Genomic DNA, 13894 nt, shown 5'->3' with positions numbered 1-13894 from the left:
ACACCAATACCGCAAACTCTGCACAAAACAAATGATTATCATTTTATATCCATTCATTTAACACGTTTAAGTCGCGTTATTTTTTATTATTATTTATGTAAATGTTACAGTTTTGATAAAGTTTTAGTTTGGGCGGTTACATCACGTAAGTTACGGCTACTTTGCTAACAGCAACACAAAGTATGCCAACTTATGACATAAAAAGCATATAATCTTATAATCTTATAAAGTATATAACACAAACATGAGCAGCTCCGTCAGTCAGACTCAGTTCAGCACATCCAGCTAGTCCTTTCAAAATAAAACACACCAGCTGTCTGTGATGAGTCTGGGACGGACAATGGTCATTTCAGGAACATTTCTTTCAGTTCACTTTGAATTGCTTTAGTTTGGTCACTATATTTTCAAAATATTTCCGGGAATGTTTAATTTTGTGAAGCGTTGACCGGAAACAGTATTTTATTATGTGTCTATCACTGATGGTAACTTTACACTCGGGCTGCAGTGGCTGCCTGTCGCCGCTGGAGGGCAGCATACACAGCACACGGTAAAGAGACTGATCATGTGTTTAAAGTATTAACATGAAAAGTTACACAGAGGAGAAAGTAACGAAGCTCCCTCTGAGATGTAGTGCAGTACAAATACAAGTACTTTAGGATTGTACTACTGTCAAATACTTGTAGTTAGACTACAGGCGTTAGGCAGGTAGATCCTTCCAAAATAAAAGACTGCCTCAATAAAGCCCTTTGAGAATATTAAAGTTTCATTTCAATCTCTCTGGTTTGATTATTCATCATGTTTAAGTACAAACCAGCTCCTGCCCAGTGAATTCATTAGAACATAAAACTTGCTCGGATCCTTCCTGATGCTTCCGCATTTAGAGACTCACACAGCCGGTGAGCAGTGGCTCTTTTTTCTCGGCTGACTTTTATATTTCTATGAAGTTGTGAACGAACCGAGCAACAAGCGAGCAGCATTTAACGGTAACAGGCTGAGCAAAGAGGCAGTGATGAGCACAGACGGTGGAAATGTCGATGTCGTTACCTTAACGTGGAGAAAAGAAGCTGCATGACGAGCTGCAGAGAGAAAGAGAAAGTAAACTTCAGACAGGGAGGAGGGACATGGACTGTCTGACGTCATCTGTTATTGTAGACGCCAGCTCATGTTGTTATGGTTGTTGCTATGGGGATGTGGGTCACGTGGTGGTGCATCAGCCAGGTAAATAAACTGGATCTCGGTCTCTTCTTGATCACCACTTCCATCGCACTATTTCTCACCACGCTGCAGTTTGGTCTTGTGTTCCGCTGCAGGAGGGGAGACGTCATGCCACGTGACACTGACACGGGAAGTGCCTCTTCTGTAACTCAGGTAGAACAAAACGGACCAATCAGCAAGAAGGTTTCTGTCGCTTAGCAACGGCGTCCTCTGGAGAGCAAAACGTCTGTTACCATGGCGACGGCGTTCCGACACCTCGCCATGTTCGTGCCGCTGACTAAAGTAAGTGTGTTCATCACTCACATATATTTATATTTATACATATTTATATATTTACTGTGGCCTGCTGTCTGTGACAAGGTGACACAGCTTTACACTGCAGAGCTGACGAAGGTCAGGCAGGAGTACAAATACTACTGGGCTCCAAAAATACTCCATTACAATGTTAAGAAGTATCAGCAAAGTGTAAATATAGTTATAGTGCTCATTATGCAGCTTTATGATTATATAATCTAATGATTTTATCACGGATACATTCATTTAAGAGCATTTGAATGTTGTAGTTCATCAGCATGAGGCCAATTCTAGATACTGTGTGTACTACTGGGTAGATTAGTAGTATAGTAGTACGTAATATATTAACATATAAACGCATCTGAAATATAAGAAGTAAAGTAGCATGGCATTAGAAATAATTCCACCACTGCTGGATGAATGAAAAGAAACACATTCCACATTATCAGATGACCTTTAACCTCCTGACAGCTCCACACACCCTCTGTCCTCACCTTCATTATTACGGAGTGGATGATTAATAAATCTCTTTATTTTGCAGTGACAGGATGTTCAGGAAAACTGCGTGGAGGAACGCAGCCAGCGATGCAGTGAGTTTCCACCAAGGCCAAGCCCTGAACACAACCATATTTCTCCTGAAATGCTTCGGTCCAACAGGCTTCCTACTCAGAGAGGACAGAGAGGCCAAGGATTTCAAGGTAAATCATCTGTATCATTCAGGATGCACGCTGCTCAAAATGTTTTACATCCTCACACCAGCACGTTTTCTTGTTCAGGTGTGCTTGGGTGACCCACATACGTGCTCGTGCCCTGTGTTCACTCGGGAGCAGGAGCCATGCAAACACATCTGCTGGTGAGAACAACACACAGAAAGAGACGAACCACACTCACAAGCTTTTCTTTTATTTCTTTGTTTCTGTTATTTTATTTTCTGTGTGGATCAGATATCGCCTGATATGAATCTCCACGGGTCCTTAAATGTTTTTGAAAATAGAAACTACTACTGTCTCTAGAAATGAACCTCTAATTTTTATCTTTATAGGGTTTTACTGCGGAAATTTAGACTACCCAGAGAACATGAATGTAAGTTATTTTAATACATTTTTTACTCTAATGTTGTAGCAACTGTCCAAACTCCAGACCTCACTTTCTTCACGTGTTTTCCATAAAAACAAGAATCAGAGTTTCACATGGCTTCCTTTGGAGGATGTCCCATTTATTGAAAAGTTTCATGAATGCTGTTACCTTCTTGTTGAATTGTGTGATCCTTCACCTAAAAACCCAGAACTAACCTCTACTTGAACACCTGGTGCTCACCTGTAATCAGCGACACAAGAAACAAGACTCTTTGTGGTTAAGTCAAACATTCTCACAAGTGGCTGCTACAAATGTCAGAGCACCTTTCAGTTCAGGGAAATTGTTCAAATGTTGAGTTTTGTGTTGGTTCTTTGTGACCTGATGTCAGCGGTTCATGACACATTGAAAGAAATGAAATGAAGTGAAGCTGTATTTTCTGAACATCACGATGCTGATTCAAACATACTGAGACATTTGTTGTGTAAATTTCACAGGCAATTTGCCAGAACTGACCCACCATACATGTGCTCCTGTTGACATACAATGTTAAAAATAACTCTGCTCTAGATTCATTCCAGCATGGACTTGTGGAGAGACAGATCCTGGAGGTGCTCCAAGGTTTACACCAAACCGAAGCCCACAGGACAGAGAATGATCCGTCAACTCCTTTCAGGACCGCGAGCCAAACAGTCGCCGGCCAGAAGGCTGGAAGTGTCTGCCGGAAAGTGATCCAAGCTCAGGATGTTTGTCCGATTTGTCAAGAAGAGCTGCTGGAGAAAAACCTGCCTGTGTCTTACTGCAGGTGTGCAGCCGGCTGTGGTCGGGCTTACACACAGTTATTGTTTGAGTCATGTTTTACACACCATCCTGAAGTCATGTTATTGCACTACTATGCAGAAGCTGAGCACATGCAGCATGTTTAGCGTAAACTACCAGCACATGTGCGGATGTAAACTTTGTTTCACATCTCCTGATATTCACAGCAGAGCACATTTCATGTAGCGTACAGGCTGATTTCTCTATCGTGTGCTGTCCTCTGGAACTCTCTCAGGTTCGGTTGCGGCAATAACGTCCACATCTCCTGCATGAAGGTGTGGGCGGATCACCAGAGACTCTCAGACAGGGAGGAAACAGTGAAGTGCCCTCTGTGCAGGGAGGACTTCAGCTCTTTGAAGTCGCTCCAGGAGCAGGTGAAAAACGCAGCAAAGCTCTTCACTGCAGCTGAAAGAGAGAAGCCAGAGAGACACCTGGGAGTGATCTGTCAGAGCTGCCGGGTGTGCCCTGTCACTGGGAAGTGTTTCAAGTAAGCAGGTGGCAGCCATAACTATACTGGGAGTAAAAAGTGTTCAAAATGAATGCAGTAAACTGTTCACAGTCACACTTGGCTCCCATGACTGCCTTAATCCCTGTTGTCATGTTTTCAGATGCACAGTCTGCAGTTACCTGTATCTGTGTGAGGACTGCTCAAACAAGGGCTGCCACCCACAGCATGCGTTCGCTTCACGAACAGTAAGCTATTTGGATTCATTTAAAATATGACTGAAGCAGCCACCTCAGGCCTCCAGCATCACGAACCACCAAGTCTTTATGAAATGATGATAAGAGTAAACTCTGCACATATAAATACCCATCTGAGGAGAATACATACTCTGACTGAACTTAAACAGACAAGGAGAGACAAATGGCAGCTTGTGGCAGACGACCTGAGTGATGAACCGACAGGAGCAACCTGTGGCAGGTGAGTTATTGAATACATCCACACAGTGCAAAACATGTCTTGGTCACTATTTACTGGTAATATGCTCAATTCTGATTATTCTTCCCCATCTCTGCTCAGCACCGTCCCTGTAGCTGCAGACCTTCTACCAGACAGTGTGTCGGAGTGTCTACCTGTGATCAGGGTGAGACCGGGCTCTCGGCTGTTGGATGAGGGACAGCAGTGTCGGATCTGTCTGCAGGATTTTAGCCTGGGCCAGCGTGTGCGAACTCTGCCCTGCCAGCACAAGGTGAAAGTTTTCACTGCGTGTTGCATTATCGTGTATGAAGTATAACTGGAAGTATTCAAAATGACATGATTTAGAAATCAGAGTTCACGTTAGACTTTACATCACAGGGTTTTGAAATGCAGTTGTTTCTCGTACTTAATTCAACTCCTCACTCAAAGACATTGTGTTTCTGTGAGCATATCAGATTGCTGAGTCTGTAAATTTCAACCATAAAACTATAAAATCCTCTCTCCCCCTCCCCGCACGTGTTCACACACACTTCAGTTTCACGCAGACTGTGTGGACAGGACCCTGCAGAAGTCCAACTCCTGCCCCTTGGATGGATATGTCATTTATAACCATGTGACTAGGAGAAGCAGTGAAAGGAAGACCGCCCCTCAGTCGGCCTCCCGCCTGCTCAGTGACTTCGCCAGACCAACAGAGGATCACTTAAAGGATCTGTTCATCCCAGGAGTGGCACTGCGGGACAGGAACACTAAAGTCACCCCCCCACGTGGTTCTCTGAACTTAGAGGTGCTAACAGCTCCTTTAAACCCCCCACACCAGTTCATCACTGACAGGTTTCAAGGCTTGCGCATAGCTACGACAGACACTGTGATGGAGGAAGGAAAACAAACTCTGACAGACCCACGAGCACGTTCCTCAAAAAAGAGAGCGACAGCACACAGCCATGCTTCACCTGCAGAGACAAAACTCAGCCATGCTTCACCTGCAGAGACAAAACTCAGCCATGCTTCACCTGCAGGGACAAAACTCAGCGACCAGCCACAGCTGAACCTTTTCGTAGGTTTGTGGAGACCACAGTCAGATCACACAGCTACAGCGGCCTCAGCTGCCAGGCCAACTCGACGGCAGCCCAAAAAGACAGGCGTGGTGACCAGTAAAGGCCCAAACAAGCAACTGAGTTCAGAGCTAAGAATGACTGGAGTCCTGATAAACACACAGCATCAGACGCAGACGAAGACTTAAATTAGTTTTTAATGTTTCATCTTAGAAGAATGTTTCTGTCGTGTATCTGCACTTTTTTCCTCTTCCTGTTTTCATAGATGAAAGTATAACCGTGTGACCATTTGTTCAAAAGGTGTGAACCTGAAATATTGTTGTGTCATTTCACTAAAATTAAAGGTCGTTGAATATATACTTTAAAGCTGAAGAAAGAAGAACAATAACTGGTATCAAGTAAGTTTATTTAATGCACAAAAAGGCAAGACTAATAACACTACCATCATTACAGAGGTAAACACAAGAGGTGGCCGTTCTGGAAGAAACAAAAGCCCATGAGGTTCAATGGCTAGACACAAGAGGAGCACACTACAGAACACATTCAAATCAATACGAATACATTCAGCGAGTGGCAGTAGGTTTGATGTCGCTGTGTAAGCTGGGATATATTTTCAAGCTGATGACTGGCAGGAGAAAGTATTTTCATTTGTAAGCATACTGAATGATTAAGTGCTCAACTTGTTGCTACATTTAAAATACAAAGCTCAGGCTTGTTGCACACTCCCTTTGGGAACACACTCTTTATCTTTGTGCTCGCCTTAAAAAGAAGAATATCGATAACATGTCATGACACTGTCATTCAACCTAACCTCAGACCTTTGCTCTTAGATGGAAGAAAAACAGCACAAAATAACAAAGTCACAGCCACATGATACAGAAAATGTTGCTTTGTTATATACATACAAAAGAACACATGGATGCAGCTACAGAACCGAGTCGTACACATACAGAGTGAACTCATTAGGGAAAGATTTTACAGTAGTACCATGACGGAAGACTAAATATGGCAAAACTGTGGCTGTCAAGTTCCATTTGAAATTTTAATTGACGGTAAATATTGCTAGTAAAACCACTCTCTGGTATTTATGTTGTTTTGCCGAACTTTATCAAGGATGGCCGATGATCAGTACTGTGTTGATGCCATTCTTATTGTTGAAGATTCAATAGTTTCTCATATTAAAGTGTGCTGTGCTTTATTTGACTCAAAGCTGCCAATTATGTCAGTCAGTAGAGGACGCAGAACAAACAAAGCCACATGTATGCACATGTAGCACTAGTCACAGCTGAAGAAGTATTGGATGGAAAGTTTAGAGATCCACAAGCTTATGAGAAATCACCATGAGGCAGTCCATCCAACAGCTGTTGAAATATTTCACATAAAACGTCAACCTCATGGTGGCTTTAGAGGAAAAGGCCTCACTAAAGTGAGTCAGGTCCATCCTCTGGGGACCCTGAATGTTTGTACAACATTTGATGGCAGTTCACCAAGTAAATCTCTTTTTGTCAAAAGTTTTAAGAGGTTTGGAAACACAGGGTGTGACAGCAAAGCTCCAAAGGCACCAAATTCATGTTATCATAGTCATGTGGGATAATACTGTATGTTATTTAACAAGAAAACAATAATAATGTATAACTTGTGGGGCTGACAGGAAGCTTTTGGCCTCCTTAACTTAACACTGCAAACTGTTTATATTGCCAAAGCTACTGGAAGCTGTTACCCTTCCATCAACAGAACTTTCACATGTTTTAGTGCCAAGTCTTAGCCAACTCTTGTGGATGTGGTTTAAAGTCATTTTTACTCATAGTGTAGACGTCCTGTGGTACTCTTCATATTTCTTTACAGCAGTCACAGCTGGCAGCACAACACAGAGTCTCCTTTTGAGACTAGAAAATGAAATGAATCATTCAGTCACAGAGTAATCTAACAGCTACGGTGATGTGATGTTAGCGCTACAGGAAACACAACATATTGTCATACACACGAGGAGACATTCACGTTCATGCATTCTACAAGAACCGTAGGCTTCAAAGTTCAAAATGGCAGCTTCGCTTTACAATGTACAGTACTTCAGTAGTTTGTGTCAGGAGTTATAAATTTAGATTTTTCTGACAAAGCTGATTCCATCGATGACATAACTGAGTCTTTTCGTGAGTCTTCACCTAAAATGAGGCTGTATGATGAACCGGGAACGCTTCTCATGTCTTATTTAATTTACAGCAGGCATTTATGGTGAGGATAAGTGCACTACACATAGACCTGTATCTGTGTCTGTCCTGCAAACTCACCGGATTTTACTAAATATAGACAAATACCGTGCCTCTGGTACTCATTTAATGACTACAGGCAGTAGGAAGGCACCCTCTATAATGCCGTACTGGGAATTATGGGATATCGTGTTCACACGGACATTTTGCTGTGAAGAATCTCGCTGGTGATCTTCAGATTCGGGAAGATGAGAGAACGTGGTGCACAGAATTGTCTAACAGCAGCTACATAATGCTTCAGTGTGACATAAATGCTGCTTTGTTTCTTGAGCTAGCGTTTGCATTCTTTGGCAAAGTTGTACAATCACATAACTCAACAACAACGATGCCTGTGTGAGCACAAGTGGTAAGAACTCATTTGGATCACTCAGCACTGATGTGACACCATGTGATGAAAACAGCTCGATGTGGACTCAACGGTTCGTGGGACATTTAAATTAAGCACTGATGAAAAGGATGCTTGATGTTTGCAATGAGCCATGCTCTAGCTTCGCTTGGTCAGAGGTCTCCCTTCGCGGACATGCTTGGCACTCCTCTTTTCCGTCTTCCCCTTCTCTCTCACCTTCCTCAGGCGACGTGGAGGTGGTGTACCTCTTGACTCGCTGTCTTCCTGAGCACTGGAAGTATCCATCCCGTCTCGCTCTTCAGGAATGTTGGGAATAGCCCCGCTGCTCCCGTCTAAAATGTTCCTCAGGGAAGGGTCCTCAGGCGTACAGGTGGCTGTTGTGCCGCTCTCACTACTGCTCAGGTCCTGCTCTTCACCGTAACGCCCCCCTCGGCTGTGGTGCGGCAGGGAAGAGGCCCTGATCGAAGGCCTGTCACGCTCTGTCTCGCGGATATTTTGCAGAGGCTCGTTCATGTCCACCCCTGAGTCCAGGCTGGTATCGTTGCTGCTCGGCGGGCGGTGGCGGCTCTGGAGCTCAATAATGGAGTGGCGAACCTGAGCAGCCGGCTTCCCATCTAAGGAGACAAACCAGGCCCTAGGGTGAGAAGACAAGGGCTTCCCTCGGGTCAGCTCCAGTAAGGTGCGCTCTGAAATCCCCTGCAGTTCACTGGGTACACCATGCACACCGCTGAAGGCCTCCATACCAGCTGCCTCATTAAGAGTTCCAGGCACAGAGACGGAGGATTCAAGCAGGTTACTGTAGCGCCCCCACACCCCGGCGTTAGGGCCTTGGCCTTGGGGAGGAGTCTCCAGAGGCTGTGGCTCATCTTGACTGCTCTGCTGTGGGCTGCTTCCACTTTGAATGTGGTGGTGAGGGACTTTGGGGAGCGTCTGGGTGTAGCTGTCTTTACTTGCAGGCTCGGAGTGAGTTTCATACTCAACTCCATTGCGGGGGAAAGTAGCAGACTTGCAGCCTGACAGCTGCTGCTCCTGAGCACTGAAAAGTTCTGGTGCCTGAATGATAGCCAGTGGCTGGTTGTAGATATGAACCAACTTATCCTGAAAGAAGTTGTCAGAGTTCATGTTGGCCCGGTTCTGCTCTGCCTTCTCCCGTAGCCGAGCCACCTCTTCACTGTTGATGTAGAGAGATGGAGGCTGGGAACCTTTGATGCGATCCAGAGCAATGTTCTCATAGAAAGGAGCCGCCGGGCGACTCCCTGGATCCTCCACGTAGATGTTGTAGTTGGCCTTATGCCTCGGCGTAGACGAGGGGTCGCACTGGACACTGCAGGAAGCGAGGCTGTTGTCGCCAGAGCGGAACAACAGACCCTCTTCCATGTGGGTGGAGGTGGTTTGGTCTTTTTTCACCACGGTGAGTTTGGAAAAGCGTGCCCTCCTCCTCCTCCTGGGCTGTCGATGAGAACTTCTGCATTTGGAAAAAAGAACAAGAGGACACTTTCTTTAGGAGAAGTTCTTTGATATTGTACCATAGTCAGTGGAATTGCATTCATCTCGTTTAAAGCCCTTGAAAACTTAAGCTATGCCTAACTCTAACCCGCGTTCAGGGGGTTGTTTTTATATACAGTACATAGAAAAGTAATTCTGACTATAGAAGAGAGAAAAATGTGTTCTACATACTGTCAATTCAACCTGATAGATTTATTTCTGAGCAGATTTCTTACCCGCAGTGACACAGCAGCAAAGAAAGAAATCCAACCACAATAGCCAGCATTCCTCCCAGAATTCCCATCAGCAGGTAGGTGTGGTATGACAGGAAATCCCACGAGCTTTCATGTCCCAGGTAATCTAAAAGGTAACATGTATAGATGGACATAAAGCCTTGACTGACACGTGAGCCAGCAGAGCAAACCAGAAGCTGAACTCATGAAGATGAGTCATGTACCGTTTGACGAGGGTAGCAGGGCAGCGATCCAGTGGCCCAGGTGGGAAGCGGTGTAGGTCCAAACCAGCTCATCGCCAACAGATTTCACTATTCCCAGACCCTGATTCTCCCAGGCACCTTCAAATAGCATAAAAACTAGTTTTACATGTTGTTACTGGTGCTGCAAGTATGTGGAACTACTGAAGCGAATGAGAGTCTGTCCAAAATGAAAAACCTCTCATTATATTCATCCGTTTATTTTTCTCGTGTCATTCAGTTGCTGTTCCTCTCACCTGTCTTCAGGTTAAAGGCCCAGGCTGGCACTGTGTCAGCAGCCCTGAGGCGTGTGTTGTGTCCCAGCGGCAGGCTGAATTGAATGGGCCCTCGAACCTGGAGCTCCTCGCCATCAGAGTACAGCAGGACATTGATGGCTGCCACCGCCTTCAGCTCGATGCTTCTGAACACTGAAGTCAATATGTCTTGTCAGGACTAATGACCAAACCTTAAACACTCCAGAGAATGAACTGCTTTAAACATTAATGAGGCCTGGCTGTGTGTAACTCACCTGACTTGTTGCTGATGATGCCTGGAGTGCAGTTGGTGCAGTCTTTAGCTAGGTGGTGCTGTGGTACAGTCATGTACGCGGTCACAGACGAGATGTTGATCGTATCCGACATCGTGAGGAGGTTCTTGGGGAACTTAACTCTGGGCTGGGAGGAGCTGTCTGTAAAAACAAGATGCCATATGATTTATGGATACCTGAACACATAATGCAGCACGTGTAAATATAAAATGTAGCTTCAGATGAGCGTGCTTTAATGTTAAATGTTAAAGATGGATACTGGACACATGTATCATAGTTTCCCTCTACATGCATACCAGTGTCCAATTCACATTTGAATATTGCTATACAGGATTTTCTACCTTAATAAAAGGACACTGAAGATTTAACTGTCTGTTCTGATCTGCTAATTGTGATGAAGGTGACTCCCACCTGTGCAAACTTACCAGGTAACTTCCCAGTGATGAGCACCGAGTCTTCAAACAGCCAGATGTTCCCCTGACTGTGAGGGAGCAGCAGCAACGTCACCGCAGAGAAAACTGCAGAGAGGCAAAGCAGCGGTCAGAAACGAAACTGAAACATTTCCACTGACACGTTTCAAAGAGACGGACAGGTGAATTTCTCCATCCACTTATCTGTAAATAATCCTTTAGGAGACAGAGGTGAAGCCTTTCTGTCATAGAGCTGTTCATGGACTTATGGACTGTAGGTCCACCAGCAGGTGGCAGTGATACCTCGAGCCTCTCTTTAGGGTTCAGCTGTCTGGCTCAGCAGCACAAAAGGGAGGCGCCTCTGATGCTGCGGAGCGTAGCAGGTCTCGACAGATGACACTCTTTTATCATCCCTCTGATTTTCATCCCCCGTAACACCTGCTCCACGCTTTAAAAGCCCACCTCCCTGCTTCTGACTCAGAACAGTAAGATGAAGTGGGACCACAGACAATAGAGTAAGCCCCCTCCCCTTGTGTGTTTTTTATACACCAACATGAGATCGGTGTGGCTAAAAAGCCCCCACCCCCCTCTGCATTAGATCCGGCGCAGGACAAAGACAGTTTGCTGAGGCAGGGATTTGTTCCTGCCGTGCTCTCGACTCTACGAGCTGCTGTAGAAACAATCAATAACACGAGGAGGCGTTCAGTTACACCGACTGTACGCTGGGAACATAAATTGCTTCATCATGAACGAACCTCAGTGACAAGTTGTATGTTGTTGCAGACACTTCATTAATCTATAATGACCATGAATAATGCAGTGTGTGAATTTCTTGGCTGCTTGATTTCCCCTCCCGCAGCATCATTTTCATTTTTATGTTTACACAGATAAAATATCTAGGAAGAGCGAGAGTTTCAGCTAAACGCTTCAAAATGTTTGTTCTCCGATGGATCCTTGTTAGAAAATCTGCTTTCCTTCCTTCCTCCCCCTCAGCTGGGACCCTGGAGCTGGTCAGTTTGCACCCTGATGTCCACAAATATGATTAATCTGAACACTTCCTAGCACTTAAATGTCACTTTGTGTTGTGCAGAGGTGAGAAGAGCCAGTGTTTGAACTTCACCGTCACCTTTCACGTCAACACTCTGACCGGCTTCCAGGAGAGCAGTTCATTCCTGAGTGATTAAATCGCTGCTGCATGGCGGTCCTTCTGTCAGAGAAGCTCCTCTTGTGACTGAAAGGTTTAATTCTAATTTTCTAAAGTAAATATCAATGCATGGACGCTCAGAGAAAGACGAGGAGATGTTGTGCTTGGATACCAAAGCTTTAAAGAGTTGTTGTGGGCTGTTACTCACTCGGTCTCTTGGTGGTGCTCCAGGGCAGAGGGCTGGGGACGTAGCCGTCCATGCTGCCCAGCAGAGTCAGACTGAGCCCCGGACTGTACGTTACCCAGAGCAGCACCTCGCCTCTCTCGCCTGTTTGGGTGGAGCTCCTCAGGGTGTGGTTGATGTAAACGTCCACTGAAGCGCCCGGCAGCGGCTGACGGGTCACCATGTCCCTCACCAGGACCTTCAGAGCAAACTGGGACTCTGGAGAGAAAATGAGTAAATCGAGTAACTATCCAAGTATTCCCCTGTGGAAACACGTGTCTCTGCATGAGTCCTGTCTGTATGCAGACCGGCCTCCAGCACTTCCCCTCAGCAGTGCTCAGTAACCTTTCCCTGGCCATGAAAAAGTGATGAGGCAGCTGAATCAGAGGGAGAATGAAAAATACATCAAAATCAAGAAAAGTTACACCAACACCGTCCAACTCGGTCACTGCAGCCTTTCAAACGTCTTTCCATCTGCACCAGAATGTGTGTGACTGAAACGTGGATGTAACCTGCTCAGGCACATTATGTCACCATCCATGTAAACAGAGGCCAGCACTGACTCAGGATGACCCTGCAGACCCTGATCCCTCAAACCTCCACAGTACACATCCTGAACAGAAAGAGCCCGTCATACAGACAGGTAGCAGGTGAGGTCAGACACACACACACACACACACACACACAGAAACATCATGACCTGACTCAGTCATGAGTCACAGTCTGTGTTCCTGTTTACCTGCCGTGACAGCGGCGGGCCCCACAAATCTCCCCGGGCCGGTCGGATCGGCGGTGAACGGGTCTCCATTGTCCCCGGGCAGGCCGCCGCCCTCCTCCGCTGCTCTCACCGCCACATCCAGGCAGGAAATCAACAGCAGCGACGGCAGGAGGAGCGGCGGCAGCGGCGGCAGCAGCGGCGGCAGGGAGCGTTCAGCAGCGGGCATGGCGTGACGGGGAGCAGGCTCACAGACATACCGGACCGGAGAGACGAGCTCGGGGGAGGAGAACGAGGTCCAGGTGTTTGTCCGGATCAGGAAGGCCTCATCCCTCTCACGGTTTCTTCTAACGTTGGTGCGCGCACGGAGAGAGGATGGTGGTGCTGAGGCTGGGCGGGTGGCCGGAGATCCTCTATGAGGCAGAGAGGTGTCACTCTGCGAGAAACAAAGAAACAATACAGCAATCCGTCCATCAGCACGAGAGTGTGTGTGTGTGTGTGTGTGTGTGTGTGTGTGTGTGTGTGTTCTGGTCCCGAAACACTAAACACACACACACACACCAATAATGGTGAGCTATATGTGCCGAGAAAAAGCCACAGAGTGAGAGGTCTGAGTCTCCACCATCTTTGGTAAGGAGACGCCGTTACGTCACCGGGGTGTGCGTGGCCCTGCTTTGTGGAAACCGAGACACGTGATTCAGCTCATTGAACCCTGTGATGAGGCTGAATCCTGTCTGATGTCCATCCACACATCACATTCACTCTGCTCTCTGATGTGCATCACCCTGAACATGTTGTCCATGTTTAAAACCTGCACCTGGTCTGTGGATAAGGATCCTGCAGCACTGTGCCCATAAAGACATGTCGGATTAAAATATCTTTGAAATCCAGTTAAATGGACAGAAATGGAGA

General features: G+C 46.0%; 2 protein-coding genes across 2 annotated transcripts; one reads left to right on the top strand and one right to left on the bottom strand.

Moving 5' to 3' along the window:
• The first annotated feature begins 912 nt into the window (after positions 1–912).
• On the top strand, positions 913–5757 carry zswim2 (zinc finger, SWIM-type containing 2). The gene is made up of 11 exons (XM_027291427.1): positions 913–1218; positions 1311–1497; positions 2051–2207; positions 2286–2362; positions 2552–2592; positions 3154–3388; positions 3638–3889; positions 4011–4095; positions 4254–4324; positions 4424–4592; positions 4857–5757. The coding sequence occupies exons 3-11, from the start codon at positions 2058–2060 to the stop codon at positions 5559–5561; spliced, it is 1785 nt and encodes a 594-aa protein (XP_027147228.1). The 5' UTR covers positions 913–1218; positions 1311–1497; positions 2051–2057; the 3' UTR covers positions 5562–5757.
• Positions 5758–5767: 10 nt separating this feature from the next.
• fam171b (family with sequence similarity 171 member B) lies at positions 5768–13472 on the bottom strand. Its single transcript, XM_019276767.2, has 8 exons — positions 13007–13472; positions 12253–12486; positions 10916–11008; positions 10473–10631; positions 10201–10371; positions 9929–10045; positions 9708–9831; positions 5768–9451 (listed from the first exon to the last, which is right to left on the bottom strand). Exons 1-8 carry the CDS (start codon positions 13209–13211, stop codon positions 8125–8127), a joined length of 2430 nt encoding a protein of 809 aa, XP_019132312.1. The 5' UTR covers positions 13212–13472; the 3' UTR covers positions 5768–8124.
• Between the last annotated feature and the right edge of the window lie 422 nt (positions 13473–13894).

Source organism: Larimichthys crocea, chromosome XIX (genome assembly GCF_000972845.2).
Source record: "Larimichthys crocea isolate SSNF chromosome XIX, L_crocea_2.0, whole genome shotgun sequence".
Lineage (NCBI taxonomy): Eukaryota > Metazoa > Chordata > Actinopteri > Sciaenidae > Larimichthys > Larimichthys crocea.
The sequence above is the reverse complement of the archived record's forward strand: the minus strand, read 5'-3'. Positions and strand labels throughout refer to the sequence as shown.